General features: G+C 45.2%; 1 protein-coding gene across 1 annotated transcript in view; it reads right to left on the minus strand.

Annotated features, from left to right (window-relative positions):
* Positions 1-25,773, minus strand: part of dock6 (dedicator of cytokinesis 6) — a 41,453-nt gene extending 15,680 nt beyond the window's left edge. The window contains exons 1-22 of the mRNA XM_080009860.1: positions 25,640-25,773; positions 21,813-21,900; positions 20,535-20,710; positions 20,236-20,304; positions 19,454-19,580; positions 18,111-18,323; positions 16,885-16,970; positions 16,706-16,772; positions 16,342-16,491; positions 13,368-13,448; positions 11,187-11,343; positions 10,967-11,097; positions 10,391-10,484; positions 9,756-9,918; positions 6,109-6,226; positions 5,357-5,427; positions 4,011-4,149; positions 3,399-3,500; positions 2,951-3,037; positions 2,624-2,855; positions 2,026-2,190; positions 1,556-1,728 (exon numbers count right to left, since the gene is read on the minus strand). Of these exons, the coding sequence (XP_079865986.1) occupies positions 1,556-1,728; positions 2,026-2,190; positions 2,624-2,855; positions 2,951-3,037; positions 3,399-3,500; positions 4,011-4,149; positions 5,357-5,427; positions 6,109-6,226; positions 9,756-9,918; positions 10,391-10,484; positions 10,967-11,097; positions 11,187-11,343; positions 13,368-13,448; positions 16,342-16,491; positions 16,706-16,772; positions 16,885-16,970; positions 18,111-18,323; positions 19,454-19,580; positions 20,236-20,304; positions 20,535-20,710; positions 21,813-21,900; positions 25,640-25,689 (2,739 nt within the window). The 5' untranslated portion in view covers positions 25,690-25,773. The remainder of the gene's footprint in view (positions 1-1,555; positions 1,729-2,025; positions 2,191-2,623; positions 2,856-2,950; positions 3,038-3,398; positions 3,501-4,010; positions 4,150-5,356; positions 5,428-6,108; positions 6,227-9,755; positions 9,919-10,390; positions 10,485-10,966; positions 11,098-11,186; positions 11,344-13,367; positions 13,449-16,341; positions 16,492-16,705; positions 16,773-16,884; positions 16,971-18,110; positions 18,324-19,453; positions 19,581-20,235; positions 20,305-20,534; positions 20,711-21,812; positions 21,901-25,639) is intronic.
* Positions 25,774-26,058: the final 285 nt, after the last annotated feature.

Consider the following 26,058-nt stretch of genomic DNA (forward strand, 5'->3'; position numbering starts at 1 on the left):
CTGCTCCCCTGGACGCTGCGAACAGGGAGGTGGGCTGAGAGAGTCGACCATTTTAAGAGATAAAAAGACAAAGAATCATACCGGCGAAAATGTCACAAACGGTAACTCATCAACTCACATCAGTATACAGGCTACGTCATCATATAGGCTACGTTCACACTGCAGGCACAAGGGGCCCGAATCAGATTTTTTTTTTGCTCATATGTGACTAAGATTTTTATTTTATTTTTTTTCCCCTCATAACAGTGTGAACAGCGCAAATCACACAGAATCTGATCATTTCAATTGGGAATTGTGCCACTTTTCATATGCGGTCCTAAATCGGACACAGGGCTCATTTTTTGGCACACAACCTCAGTCTGAACGGTCAAGTCAGAATCCGTGCGTCTTTTACGTCAATCTTGAGAGCCGGGGTCCACAACTTTTCTATGATCACGGACCGGACCGCAGCGCACAAAATGTCCACGGACCGGGGACGCAAAATGAATAAACAAAGTTCCCCTGTGTTCCGAGATTACACCCGGAATTCCGCCCCAGACTGTGGGACCGGTGAGCAGAGGGAGGTGCACTGCGGTGGGGTGCATTTGCCCGCCATGTTTACTTCCGTACGACGTGTGTGACGTCTTTGTTTGTTCCGCGCATGCAGGTCAGTTCAGGACCGTGACCCGTCCATGCCGGAATCTGATATTGGCCACATTTAAAAATAATATATATAATAATAATAATAATAATAATAATGTGAACAGCCGAACTAAAGAAATCAGATCACAGAGCACCGAGGCTTGCAGCGTGAACGTAGCGTTAGTAATAGGCCTCGGCGATATGGGCAAATTCAAACATCACAATATTGGTGCTTCATTATTCATTATTCATTCAGTCATTATTTATGTGGATATTAGGACCAAGCAGGTAGAGGCATTAACTACAACGTCTAGATCAGTATATGGAGTTCAGAAACGTCCTGAAAGACAACACTCAACTATATCACAATGTTACAATAACCACAGTCCTCTCCCATCATAATTTCTATATTATAACAGTATACCGCCTCGTCCTATTCAGCGTTGCCTATTTTTTCTATTCCGCTGCAGAAACACATAAGAAGCGACGATAAAGCAGGCAGTCAGGAGCCGGCGTCGCGGCCTCACTTTGCCGAAATGTTGACACTCTGTTTGGCGTCCGTCTAGGGGTGGGGGCAGTGGCTCCGGAGGCAGGGCAGGGTGAGCCCCTAACCCAAGGTAGGGCGGGGCTAACCATAACCCTAACCCTAACCCAGAAGACCTGGTGATATAATATAAATTAATTGTTCTTTTTACAGTGGGCTGTAATTTGCCACAATTGCTACTACAATTTGAATACCAAGTCCAACCATTAAACATCGAACAGACCACAGCTCTTTTGAACTAATCATTGATGGATTCACACTCACCTAACATGCGCCTGTAGACCCAATTTCAGTCGAGGTTTTAGCAGGTAAACACCTGGGCACTCCTAACTTAGTATTTTCATCAGCCGCTCCAAATGTCAGACCTGCCCCAAGCGGTGGAACCCTCACCTTGCTGCCGATGATCCGCTGCACCTCCTCGTCGGGGGAGGCGGGCGAGGTGGTCAGGTCCGGGTTGGAGTTGCTGATGCTCTTGGAGCGCGACAGGTGGAGGCTGCTCGGCCGCGCAGTGGCCCGCGACAAGGTGGCGTACTGGATGGGCAGCTCATAGGGCGGGGTGCCAGCTGGACGCAGAGGTTTAACCGGGGAGCGGGTGGGGATTAGTGACACCTCGGACGGGGATGACCGCCAAACGTGGGAGAAAGTTAGACACACTGAAAAGTGTTGTAAGTGACGCCGGGGCCACGGGAGATCAAAATCTCATCGCAAAATCTACCAATGAATTCAAAATTCCAAGTTGAGGAATACAGCAAAATACATACTGTACCATAATATGGAGATCTTTACCGTGCTACACTACGGCCGAAGGATGACGTCCAACTGAACGGAACCATAAACTAAGAGAGGCTTTGAAAACTCACCTGCGGGGGGAGCGGCGGGCTCTGCGCTGGGCAGGTGGAAGCAGTAGTGGATGTAAGAAGCCAGCAGGTTGTTGCGGCCGTGCTGGTCCTGGTTCCCCTCCAGGTTCTTGTGGATCTGGTTGACCAGCAGAGCCATCGCCTCGAAAGCCGCCCGGCCGAGGTTCACTGTGGAGGAGTTGAGCATGAACGTTTAAATCTCTCGTCGGCAGCGCGGACACATATCTGTTGAGGTCGGTCAAATTTGGTTTTGAATGGGCGTTGAAGCCAATGCGAAAGTGCTTTAAGCTGCAATTAGGCCAATGGCCACTAGATACTGCTCCAGGCAAAAAATAATAATAATAAAAATGGACTCGGTGGAAGTCGATGGAAAAAGCAGAAACCTCTCACTAGAAATACGGTCCAAAATATTTTCCATAAAACTTGAGGGTCTCAATATCTAAGTTTACCTAAAGGGTGTTTGGATTGAGATTTTAGAAATGTAGAAATATTGTAACATAGAGAACATATTAAGGCTTAAAACGGCGTATATCTGGGGGCGTGGTCTCCTCGACTGACAGGTAAAGGTTGGATGTTTGTATAAAAGAAAATAACTGCCCACCGATTTGCCCTGCGATGATAGGAGGGTAGACGATGAGCAGGATGAGTTTGCTCAGCAGCTGGTGGAGGAATCGGACGCAGGTGTCCAGCAGCGCGCCCCTCAGGGCGGCCATGCTGGCCTTCAGCTCCCCCTCGATGTTGGCCTCGGTGATGATGACGTCCTTGAGCCGGAAGGGGAACGAGTACTCCTCCAGGACGTACACCAGTGTGAAGAACTTGTCCAGGTGAGGGTCCTGGGGGGAAAACAAGCACAACACTTAGAAGGCAGAGTAGAAGGCAGAGTAGGGGTTGGGGGGGGATACAGAAAGTTCAGGCTGAGCGTCGGTACCTGAGTGTGAACTGAGGAGGCTGCTGTGACCTCCACGTTGAACACCGCTTTGTGGTTGTCCACCCACTTCATGCCTGGCAGCTGAACCTGCCGCAAACACACATGCAACGTGTTTAACACTCAGCCACAGTTTACAAACAGCTTTCAACAATTTAGAACAGTTAATAATAATGTGGGCCACATGTGGCCCTTGTCTTGCTCCGGGGGCTGCGCTGTATAAAATTGCACGCGTAAAATAATTGCATGAAATAGAACTTAATCGGTTCAATATTTAATTAGCGTAGTCAACAAATACGATAAAAGAAAATCATATATAAAAGATTAATCATAATAAATAATAATAATAATAATTAAGGTAAATTACATGTTTTCATGACTTAATTTTGAAGGAATCCCAATTTCTTCATCCCCCTGTCGAGAGGGGACGCAAGGCAAATAAACCACTCACATCGGGGGTGAGGACGGAGTAGCTGGGCGGGGGCTTCTCCACAGAAACAGGCAAACTGAAGGAGCCAGTCCGCAGTCGGCCGTGTTGCATCAGAGGGATCCACTGCCAGGAAAAGCATGCGACACACAACCTCTAAGCACAGGCAACAGATGAACGATCGGAAGATATGACCTGGAATATCTCAATATGAGGTCCGACATCGGAAAAACAAAAGAGTTTTGGTTGTACGTCACATTACCCGATAGTAAAATGTGATCCACCTGTAATCAACCCAAGTCTTGAAGACTGGAGAAAATTAAAAACACACATAGGGGACCAACTAAAAGATATTTTCAAAAACGGCAACCTTCTTTAACATTATTCGAAAATCTCAGGTGACTTAATGTTGTTGCTACTACTAGCTGTGTTTCAATGTTTTTGCTGCTGGATTTGTTTGGGTTGATTTGTTTGGGTTGATTTGTTGTCTTCGGTGTTCAGATTTCAAATTCGGAGGAGTAATCGTCAAATTGAAAAGCAAACCGCGGTATTCCCGCTCTACTTCACCCTTCGGTGGAGGTTTTGAATAAAAAAAAACCTAAAAAAAAAAGAAACGTTTAAATGTCGTCTCCTCACAGTGTAGCCCACAGGACTCTCCAGGGGCGTGTTCTGCTTCGGCTGGCAGCTGATGTGGTAGAAGGTGAACAGCAGGTGGTGGTTGTCCGTCAGGTTGGCTGGGACCTTCATCTTCATCTCCTCGTAGAACTCTGGAGATCTACGAAAAGCGCACCGAGACACAGAATCTTTCTTTAGTAGTCCGTCCGGAACATCAGGGTTTTGCGATCGCACATTATTAACGCAAATTCAAGCCATCTCTGCAAAATGTAGGGGAAGTTGTAGCTTTGCAAAATTGCTGCGACTTCCCTGCATTAAGTGTCCAAATCAATAGACCGCTTAAACTTTGTCTATGTCACCTTCACATAGTGCTGATTTAGATTTGGTGCATAATGTGTGTTGAATTGAAAGTTGTTTTTTTTGTTTGTTGCAGGGTGTCGGGATGTGTTGGGATCTGGCTCCGGGCCTGGGGCCTGTGGTCCGTGCCTGGGGCCCGCCGCCCAGGTGCTGCGCGTGCCTGCACGGGGGGGGGGTTGTATGTATGCGATTCAGGGGTGCGGGACCTCCTTGTGCTCTCTGGCACCGGTTTATGCTGCTGTGGCTGCAGGACGTAGTGCTCGGAGCCTCCCCGCGGCCCTGGAGTGTCTATACAGCTGTGGGACTCAGGGGTGGCTGCGGGGCGCTTTCCGCTGCAGGGAGGCGCCACAATATAATTCCGACCAGAACTAATTGGGACCCGTGCACTCACCGGTGGACACCTCACGTACATGATTTTCCAGGTACATGTCTCTACGTTCATTTTGTCTCACCCTCATTGATTCTCCCCCTCTTCGAGAAGTAATGATGATGAGTTGTTTATGGACAAAAACATGGTAAGATCGTTCTTCAAAGAGGGGGATTGGTGGCGGTCTTGTGTAACAAAAAAGCTGTGCTCTCCACAGGTCGTCCACCGGACAGGGTTGTTGCAAGCAGCTCTTGATGAGGTTGAGGAGTTGAACTCCACTTGCAGACTAACTCTATCCTAGATGCAATAGCACATAAACATGTTTTATAGTTTTATAGACTCATTATTGGATCTAATGCCGTTTTTACAGCACTGAAAATAAAATATAAGAAAATAAAAGACTGTAGATGACGACTACATTATTTCCATTTTGAGTGAATACATGTCTCTCTTCAAAACTAAGGAAAATAAAAACAGCTTTGTTTCTCCTGCGACTTACATCTTTTGCCCATTCCTGCAATTTTAATGCCATAAGTTTCGAGAGAATATGCTGCAAAACCGGAGCATTTTTAGTCGCAACAATCCCCCCCCCCCCCCCCCCCCCCCCCCCCAAAAAAAAACTCAGCAGGTGAGAGTGTCTTACTTGTCGTGGTAGATGACGGGAGTGTACGCATCTTTCATGAACTCGGCGCAGCTCGACTTCCCGAAGATCACCTGTCACGATGGTAAGAGTGGCTGTTAAACAGTGTCGTCAGAGCCAGTAGGGAGCATTAGCACAATTAGCTTTCTGTGTTTTATTCAAATGTTTCAGCTTCACATCTATTTTTTCCATTAAATAAAATGTATTTCAATGCATTTCCTGATTTAATAATTTGTGGTCAAGTTTTTGTTTTTTTTACTTTGACTATTTTGACAGTTTTAAAATCATCTTTTAAACATGTGAGCGTTTATTTCACGGCTCTGATCTCGGCACTCGACACACAGACCGCCGTGGTGGCTTCGGGCAAACCCTCAGGCACTCGCTAAGAACAACCCAAGCCATGTATGCAAATTCTTTTCCACCAAGCGAAAGAAAGATCTGAGGCAGCTTTTGAACTGTACAGAGAGAGAGAGAGAGAGAGAGAGAGAGAGAACGAGCGAGCGAGAGAGAGAGAGAACGAGAGAGAGAGAGAGAGAGAGAGAGAGAGAGAGAGAGAGAGAGAGAGAGAGACTTGCTGCTTAATCTCCCAGCTGCTCATAAAAGGCATGGAGGCATAAAAGGCCAATTCCTGCAAGAGGACGTCATATTTCGAGGCCCCGGGGCCGCGGGCGGGATGCCAACGCGCTGAGAGCATGGCAGTCGGGGGGGGGGGGGGGGCGGGAGGGGGTCTCCGGTTCTTTTTGGGATCCATTTACCGGCATGGCCTGGCTGGGGTCCTCTCCCGCCATGAACTGGACCTTCACGGCGATGTTCCTCACGGAGCCTTGGCGACTGCTGAAGTTCAGACTCTGCGGGTACACGTACAGCAGGTTCCTGACCGAGAGAGAGAGAGAGAGAGGAGAAAAACGAGGGATTTTAAATAACCCAAATAATATATTAATATAGATTTTTTTTTTCTATATCCTGCAGTCAGAGAAGAATATGCAAACAGTTTTTGGTTTTGGCCAATGTGAAAGGAAGACGAAATTCTCCGTTCTTGGTTTCTACCCACTTTGGCAACCAATATCCTTCCTAACACCCTTTAAACACCATCACCGGGAACAATCATCTCATGTCTAGTAAATATTAATTGAGATACTGTACCATATTAAGATACCATATAAATATGGTACCTTATCTCGCCTTTTATATAAGCTCCTAATCAGGAAAAAGAAAGCTATGCTTTTGTGCTCGTGTCCATTTTTGCATGTGACATCTGCACAGTGAGCGTGACCTCAACTCCTATCCAAGTCAAACATGAGAGGTAACTTCAGGTCAAATTTTTTTTTGCCATGGATGATTTCCTCTGGTCATCAGGACACACACACACACACACACACACACACACACACACACACACACACACACACACACACACACACACACACACACACACACACACACACACACACACACACACACACACACACACACACACACACACACACACACGCCATTTGAAAGTGAATCACAGTTCTGCTCAGGCTCTGTGAGGGACATACAGCTATATTATTATTAACTGTAGAACAGACAGACAGCAATTAGTTCTATAGGTCAGTTGTGTCACGGGGGGAACCTCATGCCGAGGTCAGCGAGACCACAGCGACAGCAGAGAAATCTGATTGGACCGCAGCCGAGTTAACGTTTCACCACAGTATTGCACACACTCGCCCCTGCATCCAATATAAGGCACAACGACCGTGACTTAATTATAGGTAACGCAGACTGCGTGGACTCACTGTGTGAGCTGTTGCATGTCTGGGGAACAGAGGACCCGAGTGACTTTCGTCAGCGGTTGCCGGGACTGAGGGACCGCGGTTCTCCCGCCCAGTTGACCGAATTGCGCCAAAAGGGGTTTTTTAAAAGTATATAAGTAAGTAAGTTTAAGAGTATACGCGGTGAGAGGCCCGGCGAGACGGAGATGGAGCACTGGGCCCTGCGTCTGCTCTGCGTGGCGGCGTGTCTGTGTGGGCTCGGCGCGCGGCCCCTCCAGAGGGCCCAGGGCGCGGCCACTCGAAGAGGAGGAGGAGGAGGAGAAGAAGAGGAAGTCAACGTGTTGATGTTCGGCATGATACAGCTAAGCGAGTCCCTCGCCCATGTCTACGACACCACCGGGAGCAAGATGGCGAGGATCGAGGAGTCCATGAGGAGCCGTGATGGGGCCCTGCAGTGGCTCCTGGCGGACATGGAGCTGGCCGGGGAGAACGAGAGCCACATCAAAGAAGCGCTGGGGCAACTGACGGTAGGAAGTGAACCGCGTGTCACGTGTCACGTGTCAAATGGGGTGGGTGGCCTAATCTGGATCAAATGAAGGCTCCTCGGTGTGTAAAAGGTTGAGGATCCCTGAGGCAGAACAGCGTGAGGGAGCAGCAAGACAGCGGCAGTGCAGCAAGTATCTCAAATCCTATCAGATAAGCGTCTGTCTCCACGAGCACTGAGAGAGGGAGACAGGGGCGGCCGGATAGACATAATAAAGCAGCCGTTTGCTGCTTTGCCAAAATGCAAAACAAAACAACAAAGTCACGCGACGGGTAATCTGTGTGAATGCATGATTTCAATGTGTGCACTACAGCATGCGGGCATGGCGCCCTCCTCCGTACGTCCTTTTACTAAGTAATTAATGCGGCTGAACTTTGAAATCATATTTCGCTGATTTCGTCGAAGTAAATCTTGCATCTTAGATCTCTAAAGCCATTCCAGAATGGCGTTAAAGAGCCACAGTGCATGTGTGTGTGTGTGTGTGTGTGTGTGTGTGTGTGTGTGTGTGTGTGTGTGTGTGTGTGACACCGCGGAGCCGCCAGCTGCACTGGGATCAGTTGGAGGGGGAAGAGGATAAAGGAGGCAGATGCTCTTTTGACAGGCCCAGATGGCCGGGCTACAGGCTCAGACCAGGATGACTCAGGACCGGCTGGCCGGCGCAGAGCGGGAGGAGACGGAGCTTAAAGCCAAGGTGCGGGAGCTGGAGGCGTACCTCCATCAGGCGCGCCCAGCCAGTGTTCAAGAGCTGAAGGTAGGAGGGGAAGCTGGGGACCGTTTCCGCAATGAGAGACGAGAGAGGGTGTATGTAGATATGCCGCTCCGAGGTTCACCGCAGATGGGCGGAGATGTTCCGAAACCCTTCCTGAGTCACGGCCAATTTAAAAATCTCTTAAATTCTCTTCCGTTGTTTTATCACAGGGGTGATGCATTTTCAAATAGTTAAATAAAAAATGAAATACCATATAAAACACGCCCACGCGCACACACACGTACGTTTTGTGGTTGATTTGGAAGCCCACTAGCAGTACCCTTGCCGACCACTATTTAAAAGGAAATCGCTGCCCAAAATAACATTTCCAATAAAAATGTGTTGAATTTACTTATCTGCTCTCAGAGATGTCAGAGAGCTTATCAATCTGCGGTGATATACCATGTGTCGTATACATGAAAAATCAACATGAATTAAGCTTCTTCCCGTCGTAAAGGAGCGAGCGGAGGAGCATTCGGACATCTTGAGAAGCCTCCAGTATTTGACCCAGACCCAGAAGGAGATCCTGGAGGCGCAGGACCAGCTGCTCTCCAAACTCCAGAACACAGTGCGTCCAAACACAGACCAACGGCCGAGGTGATGTTACGTCATGTTCAACGCGCTATTCTGCCCTTACAGTATCTGAAGAGGGAAGACAGGCGGCGTCTACGGAGCTCTTGGTGAAACTCACCAGGACCTGACCTCCATCAGACCCGCTCCCCAACTCCACCCGCTGGCATCATATTTATCCTACAAACATTGTACTGTTCCCATCCCGGAACATCTGGAATACCGTCCGTAATCCACATGCAGAGTTTGGCGCTCTGCATCTTCTGGCCCGAACAGTCGGATAAATGCTTCAAATGTTGTTTTAGTCTAAAGTGAACACATCATGAGGCGGTCACTGTGTGTGATTAGCTGCTTTCTCCCTGACAACTGGAAACCTGCTCCTGTATTTTGCTTTTTTTGTTGTGTTGTGTCGTCACTTTGTTCTGCTGCCTATCTTGGCCAGGTCTCCCTTAAAAAAGGAGAGGACAAATATATATATATTTTTTTTTTTCATAAACACGCTGAAACCTCAAATGTTGTACTTTTATAGAAAATTATATGTTTACGTATTAATGTGAATTTAAAATAATCTGTGTCACTGCAATCCTTCTTGGCTCAAAGCAGAAGGGGCTGTTTGCTCTGTTGATAAAAAATATGAGAAAGAGCTGTGGACCGTAGTACTCCATTCGGGAGATTGTCCAACTATTATTGTATTATCTATGATAATAATAAAAAAAAAAAAACTTAATCGCCTTAAGTCTTTGAATGCTGGTGTGTGTGTGCGCGTGCGTGCGTGCGTGCGCTCACCTGTAGACGGTGTGGGGTGTGTACACGTAGCGGGCGGGGAACTCCAGCACCTCCTTGGTGGGTCGGACCCGCAGGTCGGGGTAGGGCCTGACGTGCAGCAGCTCGGGGGACAGGCAGTAGTGAGGGGAATCCGGGGCCGGAGAGATGTCGATCTTCAGCTGGGCTAACGGAGAGGAAGGAAAAGATTAAAAAACATATCAGCGGCACACAGGGGTTAGAAATAAACTGTATACATGCTTTTCCGAATGTACGTGTAAACAACACGTTGACGCAGTGAATAAAAACTACAGATTGCACGATACCACTTTTTTTTTTAATTTTCTGACACAGAGCACATCTTGGATATCCGAAACTGACAGAAATCCAATATAACTAGTGCAATATAATTATGATGATGAGTCTATTTTGGCTTAAGATGCCCATCTAAAAGTACTCAAACAAATCCTTTTCTACCATGCAGGAAGAAATACAACGGCCAATAACATGGATCACAACATCAGATTTTATTTTTTATTTTTTCCTCAGATCCAGCATTTTTTTTTTAATTTCACCATTTTTGCTGGTATCGGATCGGTGCCGTCTCGAATAAAAACAAATTCCATCTTATTTCGAACCTCTCTGTTTGTGTGTCTAACCTGTGACGGGCCTCAGGCGACGCAGAACGGAGGAAGGTCGGCGCATGTCGGCCAAAAACTTGTACAGGTCTTCATCACTCAGTCTGTCACCCTCCTGCACGCACACGCACACACACACACGCACGCACACACGCACGCGCACGCACGCGCACACACACACACACACACGCACGAGAATGGTGTGTGAGATTACATGGGGTGGAATTCCAAAAACATCATTTTGAATACCAAATATATTAAAAAAAAATTTATAGGATATAGATATAATAAAAACAACGAGATTCAGACCACTAAAGATGTTGTCTTAGGCCAAAACAGTATAATTTAGTCACATAGGGAGAACAATGAAGATTTAAATAAATACCACTCACAATTTTTATTGTTTTAACTATAAGTGTGAGGGACTGATTTTGAGTATTTCCGGTGTCTAAAGGTACAGTACTCTGATAACAACCCTTCCAACGTACATTCAAGTTATAAGCAGAACAAACACGGGCACCGAACAAACTGACAAACGCAGCCGCGTGGAAAACAACGCCGGTGGTTCCAGTCCGGGAGGTGAGGATCCGCTCTGACCTGCTTGAAGAAGTTGGTGACGGTGAGCGTCGCCGGGCGGAAGGTGGCGAAGTTGCACATGTCCTCCCCCACGCTCATCCTCTCAAAGCCTTTCTTCCTCCGCTCGTTCCAGGTCCCGTGGCCTTTTCTCTCTGTCGGGCAGAAACACAGCCGGAGGTGAGAGGGTGGATTTCGGTCACGGGAATGTGGCGTCGCGGGGGGCAAAGCGTCTGAGCAGCACCAGAGTCCGAATCCGGGTCAGAGCGGTCCAGGCCTCCCACGCTGCTCACGATGTTCAGGATGTGAATGGCCGTCCAGGCGAAAGGCATCCGGAACCGGCCGAGACGACCGCACGCCTGCTCCGCCTGCGCACGCAGCTTGTCCAGCTTCTCCTTGTGCTGCGCCAGGCAGAGAAATTAGCATATAATGATTAAAAAAAAAAAAAAGATTCATTAGGGAAATTGTACTGGGCCTTCTCAAAATTATAGTCTAAAAAAAAAAATAAAAAAAAAAAAATATATATATATATATATATTTCCTATTTCTTATAAACTCAAAACGTATACAACTATAAAAAGCTCAACAAAAAAAATCATCACAATGAATAACAAACATATATATACACACACACACACACACACACACACACACACACACACACACACACACACACACACACACACACACACACACACACACACACACACACACACACACACACACACACAGTATATATATATTTTAAAAAAGGGTGTTCCGATCAGGGTTTTTGGGGCCCCCATCACCAATCGGCCAATACCGATCACGGGGTCTATTTGAAGCCTCCTATTAATCGTGTAGCATTATTTATTTATTCAACTATTCTTAACAACATTGTATATTAAGTATTAAAATGAAGAGATGAGAAAGTATCATCAATTGACAACTGTGTATTAATTGTCAGGCAACATGTTTAAAGTATTCAACTCTCTCTCTTAGGCATGAGGAGCCAAGCTTTGGATTTAGGCCCCGTCCACACCTGGCATTAACCTGCATCTTTGGTGATCCGATCACAAGTGGACAGCTCTAATGCCCGGTGTAAAGGCATCCAATGTGTCCTCGATGCGGTTTGAGATCCGATCGCTCAGACCACATTCGGAGGCGGTCTGGGCCGCATATGGCCACGTTCTTTTATCGGTGCGAACGCAATGTGTCCTGAGCCGCACTGAAGCACCGCCTACTCAACTGACCTCCTCTGCGGAAGTGGAAGAACGTCATCGCGCGCCAACGTTGCCACATTAAAGTCTGATCGGGAAAGTCTCCCTGTTGCAGAAGTGCAGGATTTACACAAAAACATCCAGTTTCTACTTAATTAAGTCACATAACAACGGAAAGCATTGGGGAGACAATGTGGCGCGGCACAGGCTAAACGATTTGGGAAAAAAATCGAATTGCTTTTTATTGGGCAAAATTGTGATTTAGTATGCAATATATTTCAAAGCTCCTTATCTTCTGTATTATTCATTAAACACAAGCAATAAATCATTCTATAGTATGACTTACACAACATTGGACACAGTCCACACATAAACCGCTCTTTCCTGGAGGCCACGCCCACAAGTTATGATGAAATGAGATGAATTGATATGAATAACATATCTTAAATGAATTTAACTGTAAAAAGAAAAGCCTTCAATTGCAGCAGAATACTGACTCATTTGTTTAACTTCAAGCCTTGTAATTGTTTGAATCGGAAGAAATGGAGAAAGTGTTCCCATTACGCACGGATTCGTTCCATACGCGCTTGTTTTGTGTTCCACTTGCAGATGTAAAATAAAATAAAAACACACCGTTCTGGCACACCGATCGCACACCGTTGGCACGGGCATCTTGGGTGCCGTCGGAGAGGGCGACAGGTGCGCAAAATGTGCCCCGATCGCTCCCTCTCCATTCAAATCCATGCGATTTGAAAATTGTGATCACTTCCACTAAATGTGTGCACATACTACTTTTACACTAAAATCTAAAGTCTAATCCTGGATGTGAAATTTGTTTTCCTGCTGGAATGATATTTTATTTACATATGTGAGGTTTAATTTGTTGTGGGGGGGAAAATGTACACACTGCACATCAGCAATATATATATATATATATATATACACACTGAATATATTCTAAAAGTAGTAAATATTCATTGCAGTGGATATCTGCCCATACCCCAAGAGCGAACTGCAAATATTGCAACGCTTTAGACAGAATTGAGCAATGCTCAAGTCTAGACAGCTACATGGCTCTAAAGTTGCATGTCTTTTGCCAACCACGGGAGATGTAAAAAAAAATAAAAAAAAAAAAAAAAAAAATTACAATTAAAATTAAATTAAAACATTTAAATAAATAAAAAATAAATAAAAAGAAGCTTAAAACGGTTTGACGGCCAGACTACCTTCGAGGAGTCAGACTCCTTCATGATCATGTAGGGCTCGCAGCACTCCCCGATGTCTCCTTGCTGAAGAACCTTCTCCAGCTGGAACACAACACCAAAACACATCCCATCATCATATTTGTTTAACAGATAATGTCACTTTCGTAATTCTTAACAAACTATTGGTTAACAGTGAATTACAAAACACCACTGAAACTGTCACTGAGTCTTATGAAATGATGATAATTATGCAACTGATGACATTGAAGTTAAAACATATTTCTAATTTACCATAGACGACTAACTGAACATTAAAGGATACTGTAGATTTGCTATATTTCCAACGCAGGCCTCAATAAAAAGTTGGCTCCCTTCATTTTTAACTGAAAGACGATCTTTTACATGTTATACCAAGAAAATGGTTGCAAACTTTGAATTTTATGAGGTTTCTCAGGATTCTAGTGACTTTTGAACTTCGGCAAATCAGCTCTCATGGCTACATCCTTGCTAACGTAAGAGACCAGAAACAGGAAGTCACAACGCTTCCCGCTGGCAACCTACATAGCCAATGTCGGGCTTTAGATGTTGTGTGACAATTGCAAAAAGTAATTTCATATAAAATGTAAAGTAGCCGTTACTTAGCACATGTTCAGAAGGTACCCTAAGAAAAGCGTCACTATAATGTGGATTTTGGGTGGTGGTGGTATTATGAACAGTTATATACAGTACATGCATATTAAGGCCTGGATTGAAAAATAGCAAACCTATCTATTAAATTACTAAAAACATCTCTATTAACCAGGTTTTGGAAGGGGACTTCTACAGACATGGACAAATTGGTTGGTACCCTTACAGCTCATTGAAACAACACTTCATTCCTCCTGAAAAGTGATTAAATTAAAAGCATTTTTCTCATGTATACCTGCATGCCTTTGGTATGTCAGAGTAAAGCAAAGGAACTGTGAAAAGAGATCAATTATTTCTCAAGAGATCAATTACATTCGAAAACGGCCTGGAAAAATATGATGGGACCCTTAACCTAATATTTTGTTGCACAACCTTTAGAGGCAATCACTGAAATCAAGCAATTTCTGTAGCTCTCAATGAGACTTCTGCACCTGTCAACAGGTAGTTTGGCCCGTGGCACGGTGGCGCAGTGCATTGCACTGCTGCCTCACAGCAAGAAGGTCCTGGGTTCGATTCCCGCCTGGGGCGCTGTTGGCACCGTGCTCCGGCGGGTTATCTTCCAAAAACAGGAGCCTTTCTGTGTGGAGTTTGCATGTTCTCCCCGTGCTCACATGGGGTTTCCTCCACCTCACGTCAGTAAGGACCCCCACCAAAAACATGCACCCATCATCGTCTGACCAGCGATGGACACTTATCACCTGGTCCCCGGGCGCGTCCACGTACGCTGCCCACTGCTCCTGGCTGTGCCCCCGGAGGAAGGACAAGCCAGGATGGGTCAAAAGCAGAGGAGCCATTTCACCGGCCACCATCAAGCATGTGCATGTGTGTGTGTGTGCAAGCATGTGTTGTGGAGTGTCGTGTGACAATTAAAGACTGTTTCTTTCTTTCTCTTCTTCTTCTTCCTGAGCAAACTGCCCTTGCTGTGCCAGGGTTGAAGGGTGTCTTCTCCAGACTGCATGTTTCAGCTCTTTCCATAGATGTTTGACAGGATTCAGAACAGGGCTCATGGAAGGCCACTTCAGAATAGTTCAATGTTTTGTTCTTATCAGTTCTTGGGTGCTTTTAGCTGTGTGCTTTGGGTCATTATCCTGTTGGAGGACCCACAACCCGGGACTGAGACAGAGCTTTCTGACACTGGGCAGTACATTTCACTCCAGAATGCCTTGATAGTCTTGAGATTTCATTGTGCCCTGCACAGATTCAAGGACACCCCATGCCAGACGCAGGAAAGCAGCCCCAAAACATAACCAAGCCTCCTCTGTGTTTCACAGTAGGTATGGTGTTCTTTTCTTTGAAAGTTTCATTTTTTTGTCTGTGAACATAGAGCTGATGTGACTTCCCAAAAAGGTCCAGTTCTGACTCATCTGTCCAAAGGACATTCTCCCAGACGCATTGTGGCTTGTCAATATGCATTTTAGAAAATTCCAGTCTGGCTTTTTTATGTTTTTCTTTCAAAAGTGGAGTCCTCCTGGGTCTTCTTCCAGGGAGGTCACTGTCACCCAAAACACGACGGATGGTGCGATCAGACACTGATGTACCTTGACTTGAAGTTCAGCTTGTACCTCTTTGGAAGTTGTCTTTGGCTCTTTTTCTGCCATTCACACTATCATTCTGTTCAATCTGGGGTCGATTTTCCTCTTGCAGACGCGTCCAAGGAGGTTAGCTACAGTCACATGGACCTTAAACTTATTAATAATATTTATATAGTAATAATAGTCACATATAGTCACAGGAACATCAAGCTGCTTGGAGATGGTCTTATGGCCTTTACCTTTAACATGCTTGCCTCAAATGTGTCTTTCTGATCTCCTCAGACAAGGCTCTCCTTTGCTTTCTCTGGTCCATGTTCAGTGTGGTGCACACAATGATACCAAACAGCAGAGTGACTACTTTTCTCCATTTAAATAGGCTCAATGACTGATTATACAATTGAAGACATGCGTGATACCAATTAAAGAAAACAGTTAGTTTGAAATATCACTTTAATCTAATTATTTATAATCTTTTCTAATGGGTACCAACAAATTTGTCCAGGCCATTTTCGAATATAATTCATCTCTTTAGCAATAATTTATCTCTTTTCACAGTTTCTTTGCTTTACTCTATGACATACCAAAGGCATGCAGGTATACATGATAAAAATTGCTTTTAATTTCATCACTTTTCAGGAGGAATGAAGCATTGTTCCAATGAACTGTAAGGGTACCAACAAATTTGTCCACGTCTGTATATCAGCACCCATGTTGAGGGAGATTGCTCGTTATTACAGAGGAGTCTGTCAATCCTCTCCAGCCCGATGAAGCCGTACCTTTATGACCAAGAAGATGTCGGCAGAGGGGTACGTGATGGAGAAGATGGCAGAGCGCGCCAGGGTGGAAATGGCCGTGTGAGGAGTGTGGGGCTTCAGCAGCCCTTTCATCTGGTCCGAGTTCAGGTCAAAGTGGAAATTCTCAGAGATCTGTGGGAGGGAAGATTGAGGTAAGAGGAAAAATAGGAAACGCAGGCCAGAGGGGTTTAATTCAGTTTGGACACTTAGGGCTTCTGAGAATAGAGAAATTAAATTAGCCAGGCCAGGCTCTACATTACTTTAAGTGTTTGGCAGAGGAAAACCTCACGTCAGGATGAGTCACCATATCACATTAAAAAACAGGGTTAGTGATTTCCTTTTTTACCTTCTTCTTTTCCTTGACATCATACAGAGCAAGTGTGCCGAATATTGGCTCGATTTCAATTTCAAACCTGGGAAAACACAAAATAGAGAGTGAGCAGAGGATGACCCGGTTCCCCGTCGGCGTGTATGAGAACATGGCTGACTCATTGAATAAATAAACGGTGATCTGACATAACTGACTTGAAGGAAAGACACTTGACCATGATCCTCTGGCCAGAGTGTTCTTTAGGCACTTCTGGGATGGAGCATCTCTCCACTGCTTCATCCTGACACACAGAAAAGAAAGCCACATGAAAACACACACACACACACACACACACACACACACACACACACACACACACACACACACACACACACACACACACACACACACACACACACACACACACACACACACACACACACACACACACAATCCACAAACATACCATAGAAACAGTGGGACAGAAACCCAGATTGTGTTTACACAGAAAAGAGGAAGCAGGTGATTGACATGCAGAGTTAATGATACAGGTTTATTTATATATATATATATATATATAGACTGCATATAGATAGATAGATAGATAGATAGATAGATAGATAGATAGATAGATAAATAGACAGGAGAAAGAAAGAAAGAAAGAAAGAAAGAAAGAAAGAAAGAAGGAAATAAGGAGAGAAAGAAAGAAAGAAAGAAAGAAAGGAAGACAGCAAGAAAAAAAATAAGAAAAAAAGGAAATGGTTTCCCCTGGCAGCCAACACTTGACGTGCATTTCATAGGAACTTTGAATGAACTTCCTCCAGTCTAAAGAAAGAGCAGCTTTTTTTTTTTTTTTTCCTTCCCTCCGGGTGGAGTTAAGAGTTACATAACAACCTGGCCTCCAGCCGCCATGCCGACCGGCTCGCTTCATCACGTTCACTCTGCTTCACACAGACGAGACTGGGAAGGCTCCGACTTGAAATTATTTAGCGACGGGAGTTGGCGGCAGGTTATGGTAGCATGTGATAGGGTCGCCCTTCAGCCAATCAATCAATGTTCCAGCTAACCCCGAGAAACCCGGCGCAATTTTGACAAAAAGGTTACCGGGGTAGTAGAATAAATAGTTCCCCAATGGACAATGTTTGGCCAGGGTTGTGGTTTAAAAAGAGCCATCTTCTTTTAACAACACACTGTTTTCGACAAATGTTAACTATATTGTCCCCATGTACTTTATTCCATGCTATCTACTTGCTTTTATCATATTTGTTTCTATGTTCCATCTCCTAGTCTTTTTCTTTTTTTTGTAAAGCACTCTGTGACCTGGTTTTTGATAGGTAGTATATAAATAAAGTTATTATTATTATTATTATTATTATTATTATTTCAGACTGACTGAGCCATGGAGCCGGCTAGACAGACGAGGCTTTTACTGCAGATGTACCTCATCGGGCGGGGGGTAGAGGCCCAGCAGGTCGGGGTGGCGCCCCTGCAGGCGGGCCTCAGTATTGCGGCGGTCCATGTCCTCGGCGGCCGTGCGCTCCAGCACCGACGGCAGGAGGGCGTCCGGGGAGGAGTTCTTCAGGTCGAAGATGCTGGAGGCCCAGCTGCCTCGCGGCGTGTCGTCCAGGGAGACGGAGCGGCGCTTGGCATCGTCCTGAAACAACATTATCACATCACGCCACATGGCGAGGCAAGGCATCGCGCGCTCCCACTTCTGGACGGCGCATTAACCTTTGTCTAGTGGTGAGAGTCACTCCAGCGGAGTTAAGATGTTTTGAGGAAGATAATGGAGAGGATATGTTACAGATTCCATTATCTTCGGCCATAAATTGAGTTGGTTGTCGAGGCCTGAGTGCCTCGCGCACGGCGCGCACGATAAATACAGAGACACTTCTTTAATGCCGTTCCTGGGGTTGAGCTACGGCCAGACCATATTGCCAAAAATGTTACCATGATGTGTTTTTTGATATTGATTAATGCCGATAATTATCACGATATATATTTAATAATAATGCTCAATTTACAGTTTTAGATGTATTCCCATGGCTTTACGTTAAACACTGAATAAATACAATAAAACAACAAAAAAAATAGATAAATAAATAATATGTAAATATATATTATGTACAATTATAATATATATATATATAAATTATTATATTATGACCTCATCCCTGCCGCACACCCGCCGTACGATTGGCTGTTCGTGTCACATGTTTGTTTCACTGCCGTACGATTGGCTGTTTGTGTCGCGTCTTTGTAGGTAGAGGAAAAGTGTCATCAATTTATGACCGTTATCTTGGAAGATTTTATAGTGAAAATGATTGAGATTGTTTTATTGCCCAGCCCTAGGTTGAGCTGATAGGATAAGGGGTTTTGAATGACAAAAACAACAATAGCAAATACTCTAAAATGTATGTCAATGCAATATTGACTAAATCAAATATCATGATAGTTTTTGATGAATACCTCGATACACATAATCTTGTGATATTTTGGGGATGAATATTGTTTAATATAAAATATATTTACACACAATACATTTTTGAGAACCAATCTGTAAATATATTTGATATATTTTATTAGAATGCGATATGACAATGACCAAAGTCCGAGACAATATCTAGCCTCATATTATTAAATCAATAATATACCAATATATCACCCAGCCCGTACTCGGATCACTATTCTTCAAACCTAATGACTTTATTGCCTGTTTTTAGTTTTAGGAATCCATAGTGCATATTCAGGGATGGATTATTTTGTCTTGTTCCCTACAGGTACCTGGTCTTCCTGGCGCTCGGCTGCGGCGGCCTCGTCCAGTTCAAAGGTCTGTTTGACGAGTCCTCGCTGCCTCTCCCGCTGCCTCTCTGAGCTGTGGGGGTTGTGACTGGTGCTGTAGTGCTGGTACCTGCAGATGCACAATAACAACAACCGGCGCCCCGTGTCAACCAGGGTGGGTGAAGAAAAACATAGAACCTTTTTGGGAAAGTTACGTGAGCATTTCCACTTAAATGAAAGAGGCACAATAGGCACAAATTGACAGATCTCCCATCAAAAAGCACAGCTCACATTAAAGAACAATAGGAAATAATAATAATTATAATAATAAAGTAATAGAATAAAAATAGAAAGTAGCATTATGCAGTAAATCTAAACATTAACTAAAAAAATATAAAAAATATGTCAACCTAAAAATGAGCTAAAAATAGAAGAATTTGACAGCACAAGATCAACTTTAACATTTGACATAAACAAGAAAAATGAACCTAAAGATGACATAAACAAGAAAAAAAAAACATTGGCAATATACACAATAAACCTAAAAGAATTACAATAATTCTCTGAATCAACAATTCAATTCTAAGATATATCAATCGTATTGTGAGCCGTCTCATCAATATCTTATTGAATCGATATTGAATCCAACCATAACCGTTTATACCGAAACCGAATCGTTGAATTAGATCCCCCCAGGCCCACTGTACGCCACGTGACACTGACAAGAAAAAGTTAGGGGGAACTCTGAATAAAACATTTAACATATCACGACTGACACCACTTACTTTCGCTGAATGACGAGCCAGTCATCTGTGTAGACCGACAGGGCGTCCCTCACCCGGGGGTCTAATGTGCTGCACAGCAAAAAACATGTTAATAATTCAACAAAGCAAGGGTTTAATATTCACCGCTGTGGAAAGCCGTGCTTATTCTTATCAGACATGACATCTATTCCCGTTTTAATTACGTAAAAAAAAATAAAAACGCCACACGGCTGCGTGCGTGGCCGTGTGGGGAGTGTGGCAGTGGTGGGGGGGTGATTGCGACCGTGGTGGCAGGGCGGGTTAAGATCAGGGGGACATACTCCTCCTCCGGCAGCGGCGGCTCCAGTGTGGTGCACTCCTTCTCCAGCTGCAGGAGCACCAGGTCATCCGGGGGGAACTCCATCAGCTGGCGGAGCGGGCCCGGCTCCGCGCCGGGAGCGTGGCTGCTCACATACTCCTCAAAGTCCAAGGGCTCGACCACCTCCGACAAGGGCACCTGCCAATCACCGTAACGCCGTTAGACGCTAATAGCCGTGTGCGACACACCACGCCGGATTAACATCTAAATGAGAGACGGGAGTCGGGAGAGAGGCCACGTCGTGCCGAGAGGAGATTATGCCGCCGTCATTATACCTGTGTTGGGCTGAGGAGGAAAACGTATGCGTTCAATCACAAAACAAACGCCACGACTGCTTGTGCAGCCTTTAGAAGAGAAGCATCCACCGCCACCTGCGCCTCACGTCTGCCGTTCACGCAGAGCCAGGACCTCCAGACTACCCAACAAATCATTATCTACACCGAGTTTCCCTTCGATAACGGACGTTAACTGCGCATGTGTGCGCGGTTGTGAATAATGAAACACACAGCGAGCACCATTTCCCAACAAACCGACCGTCGGGAAACGGGTTGAAAATGAGTTTAGTGTCGCTCATCCATTTGGATGAGGGAATCACACTTGATCGCGAAGAGCGGTCGAGCGGTCACATGCATTTGTTGATACTGTCTCTCCATCATTGTGTGTTCTCGTTGTCATAGTATAAAAGGGGTTTTTATGCCTATGGGTCCGCATTGTTGCAAAATAGCACAAGTCAATTCTCATTGCATCTATTTCCAATGAGGATTCAAATTCAAAGATCATCTGCCGCCCACCCCTTGTTAGCGGCCTGTAAGTGAAGCAAGTTACAACAGGGGATGACCCGGAGTGAGAAACTCAAACGTCCGGGCGGCCGCCCCGAGTTTTGTTACTGACAGGTTTTTCACATTCACTCATGTCACTCACGCGTCAACGTCATGCTTCGTCCTTGCGCCCGACCTTGGGAAAGGCGCTTTGCTGCTGTAATGTGAATCCGTTATTCCTCAATGTGGTTGACTGAGTTCAGCGGGATTCCCCTTCTGAGTCAAGTGCTCGAAACCTCCCCGAGGTTCCATATTCAGTTCTGATAACTCAAAAACTATCCCCTTCACATCCTCATTTAGCCTTTTTTTTTTTTTTTCATTACACACACGCCTTCCTAGTTTATGAAAACACCTTATTGGAACCTGGATTTAGCAGCCGTTGATGAATACAAAGATGAGCGGGCAAACAGGCAGCGACTTACAGGCTGATGGACTCCTCCTCTCTTCTTGGAAAGCTGAGGGGAGCCATAGTCCCTGGAAACCTGCTTCCTGACCTCTGAGGCCACCGTCCTAGAGGAGAAAAAAGAAAAACGCAGAAAATTTCTCCAAAGGGGGAAGAAGGGTTGTGATTTCGCCAGATATTACACACAGACGGACATGAGGTACAAATGCAACCAAAAGGTTACCCTGGTTAAACACTGTGTAGCTCTGGGATGACCGTGTCAATCGTCACTCTAAAATCTGGATTCAAGAAAACAAAAGTCACTGCCACAATGACAAGTGGTCCCCCCCCCCAATATGATGAAAGTCCAACGTGCAGTATAAAATTATTTCAATCTGCAGAAAAGCCAATTTGAAGTACAAAGTACATCTAGAGCCTCTGTAAATTGAGATTGTGCAGCACATGAACGGCCACAGGGGTCGTCTTAGGGCACGGCACTTGGACCCTCGAGTTTCACGGTGAGACAGTGGAAGCCCGTGCTTTGTTTCACCGTGAACCACTACATTTCAGCACATCCTCAGCTGCTGGAACAAGTCAGCGAGCTCGAGCCCCGCCGTCACTGTGAATGGGAGCCGCGCAGCGTCTCCCGGGGAGCCGACGGGCTGGCAGCGGGGGAGCAGGCACCCAGCCAGAACTCCATCCCCCGGCTTTCACGGACCAACGGCAAACGGGAGGCTCAGAGGAGGGACAAAGCAAAACAATTCCCCGATCCTCTCGCACGGACAGCAAGCAGCTGCTCCTCCTAAATCAAAACTCAAAATGGCCGTCTCCCACATCCAGAAACACAGCTGTAAAGACTTGAGTCTTTCCCAAGACGCTGTCTTTGTGTCTAAATATTCTCGGGCCATAATGTCATTGCGTGTGTTTGTTTCTGCTAACGGCTATTCCACATGCCTTTATCTTCCCTGTGAGCAATACAATTCTAGTTCCACATGCATGTTTCAAGGGGACCTATTATGCTTTTCCTGATTTTCTGTCAGACATATGATATTGCAATGCTGGATGTTCACATTAGACGTGGCCAAAGTGCCAAATAATGAGAAAAACGACAGACAAAGTAATTGCTGTGAACAAAACGCTCAGGCCTCCGACCGAGGTTTCTTTCTACTCTCTGCACGAGCTGACGTCAGATTTCTTTACATGGTCATGAGCTCCATCCCATCCGCTGTACATTTCTCCAAACCAATAAGAAATAGCGTGTTTTTATTGTAGATATATTTATTTTTCGACGTTTACACGAAAACCAAAAAATAAAAAAATCATTACGTGCAACGGTGCATCACGGTGCGGTGTCCGTGTCTCCCAGAAGCCAGGAGCATGGCTCAGATCTAATATGAGTCTTATATGAGTGAAGATTCAGCCACGGAATTGCTTATTTCTCGCCTCAGATTTGTTCAGAAACAGATTTTCGTGTACTGATATTGTCAAATCAGTGAGAGTTTACAGAGTAAATAAACAGAGCCTGGAGCGTTGAAACTGAAACCCCATTGGCTCACAGAAGACAGGAACTTGTGCCCCATTGGTTTGGAACTAGGGGCTTGCTGCTCATTGGCTGCTCAATCACAACTAAAGCTACACACACTGAAACAGCACGTTTTGGAACAGTCCGGGTTTAGAGGCATGTCACAATGGCTCGAATGCATAATCTGAGTGGTATTTTCACCAAAAATTGACTTGAAAACTTGAAAAACATGTTTTGGGGACCTCAGAGACCGATATGAACATGTGTAAAAAAGGAGCATAATAGGTCCCCTTTAAGGTTTATGAGCAGTAATTGCATAAGCTAAATATGTCAAACAATATCTACATCTCAATGACCCCTGTTTGAAACAGGAAAAAGGAAAGCTGTTAAGTCCAGGGGCGACAACCAAAACACTCCTCCGCACACCCTTTCCTGCATCCGGAACTCAACAATGGACGGTGTCCACTCAGAAGAATAGAGGGAAGACTGGAGGAATACTTGGTAACTTGGACAATGTCACGTTTGGCAACTTCACGTCATTTGACAGTCCAATGATTTATCTTACTTCAAAAACTACAATTTCCAAGCATTGGAATGCCGAGTGGATGTGATGCCGCCTGGCTTGTTTACATATTGATGCAAAGCACTTTCATCAGGTCAATGGGAAGAAAATGTTCTACTAGCATGACTCCCAGGAACAACACTGTAATAATGCAAATTGATAGTATGGTGGTTGCTTAAACATGGAATTGTATGATCAAGAAATGTTTGACTGCGCAAACTTTAACTAAAACAAAGACCAAACTGAGCCTTAAATGACTAATACACATTTGAAGCAATCACAGTCAAGTCACAGGAAACAAGGAATCGCTCCCAGCGCCATAAAACTGGTCCGTAGTGTTTGACAGAGAGAGATTGTGAAAGCGTACTCGACAGAGATGTCCGTTATAACAATGCCTCAGAGAATCTGATCAGGATTACCTGTCTTACCGCACACCCCCAGGGGACCTTCAAGAGGTTGCACAGGGGTCCCCAGTAAAAGTAGTTTTAATCTTCACTCTTGTTTCTTTTACAAGACGTAAGCAGCAATTGAGAATGCACAATAATGACTGTTTGGATCCCAGTTTCACTGTTGTCTCCCTAACTATGATATAGCCAGGTATGGAAGTTTGCGATAGACCATATCTTACAATAAAAACCTTTGCGTGTGAATGCATGGATTCAGGGTGTTTGTAGGTATCAAAGAGTTCAATTTAAGAACTTTCTAAGACAAATGTTTACCACATTTTTGGATAATAAAGTAGTGGTTAGGAGTTATGTATTAGTATTAGTGTTTTGTAGAAACTGGGTAGGGTACAGTACGAACTAGATGATTCTATGACATGTTATTATTGATTTAGTTCAGGTCAGATAGCAAGGTAAGTGATTAAGCAGGGGAGTGATTAGGCATCGAACCATTACTTTTCCACGGACCTTGGGACTGGGAAGCGTAAGGACTGTCTTGGAGTTCTCTCCGCGGATGAGTATGACAGAATGAAGAACCGTATTAGGTTCAGCTGCAGCCTTGGGGCTTTTAGAACATCAGAAATGTTGAATCTCACGCCTCGAGACCTCGACTCGTTTTGATAAAAAGCGAACGGCGGGGCTGAACCACATCGGTCCAAATCAGTGGTTATGTTGAAATCAGGACCCCTTAAACTCACAGTTAAGACAATTTAATTGAGGCCTAACGGTTGCAAAACTGAACTGAAGACATTTTTAAGGACCCTTTGGACACATTGTGAATCAATACTTAGATTGTTTTTATTATATATATATTTAAACATAATTACAATTAGCTGTTGCCATGTTGCACTGAATTAACAAACCACTTCATTTAACCGTACTGTTTAACTGGTGGGGATTAAAAAAACAAAACGCTGGTAGATAATATAACAACACTATCTCTTAAAACGTATTATATTAATGCTTTTATATTAATATATGATCCCTAACCCTATACATCATATAGTCCATTCTATATTATAGATAATATCACAACATTGTCCCCTATTATATTGTGCGCAAATAACCATAAAATCAACAGTGAAACAAATGAAGCCACCAATTGGCTTCCACAAACCTTCCCAAACTAGTCACTTGTATTATGTTGACGAGGGAACTGGTCGCGCAAATGATTAGCTCCGCTATCGTGCGAGGACCGCGGGTGTTTTGGACTCCAGCGGCAGATCCCGGAACAGGCTGCCCGGCCAGCAAGGCACCCCAGCCGGGATCCACTCCGGGGCGGAGGCGGCGGGGGGGGGAGAACTTCTGGGGGGGTGTGGGGGAACAATTAGGAGCCTCACCGGTTAATCTTGTGAGCAAACGCCCGTCTCTCACTCGCCGTAGATGTCATCCCTCGTCCCCATGTAGAGAGCGATCCGGAGGGTTCGGGCTCAGAGCGGCACGTACTGCTGTTTCGGCCCCGCTGCGGCGCTGCCCGTCCCGTCCGTCCTGCTGCGAGCTGCGGAGGGAGGTCGCTTCCTCCCACCGGTCCTCGCGGCGCCCGCGCTGGGACCCCTAGCGGCTGGGAGCCCCACTGCACGTTTTGTCCGTCGACGGCGTTCGCGTTCCACGGGAAACGGGGCGAGCCGGACGTGTTCCGTTGCTTCTAAATCGGTGGGAACCAAACAAAGACAAATAAAACGTGGACCGCAGTTGTATGTTTGGCAAACTAACAGAGACGTTTAGATCGTGGTCAGATGTGTTTGTGTTGATGTGTTTA

The sequence above is a fragment of the Zeus faber genome, assembly GCF_960531495.2.
Source record: "Zeus faber genome assembly, chromosome: 11".
Lineage (NCBI taxonomy): Eukaryota > Metazoa > Chordata > Actinopteri > Zeiformes > Zeidae > Zeus > Zeus faber.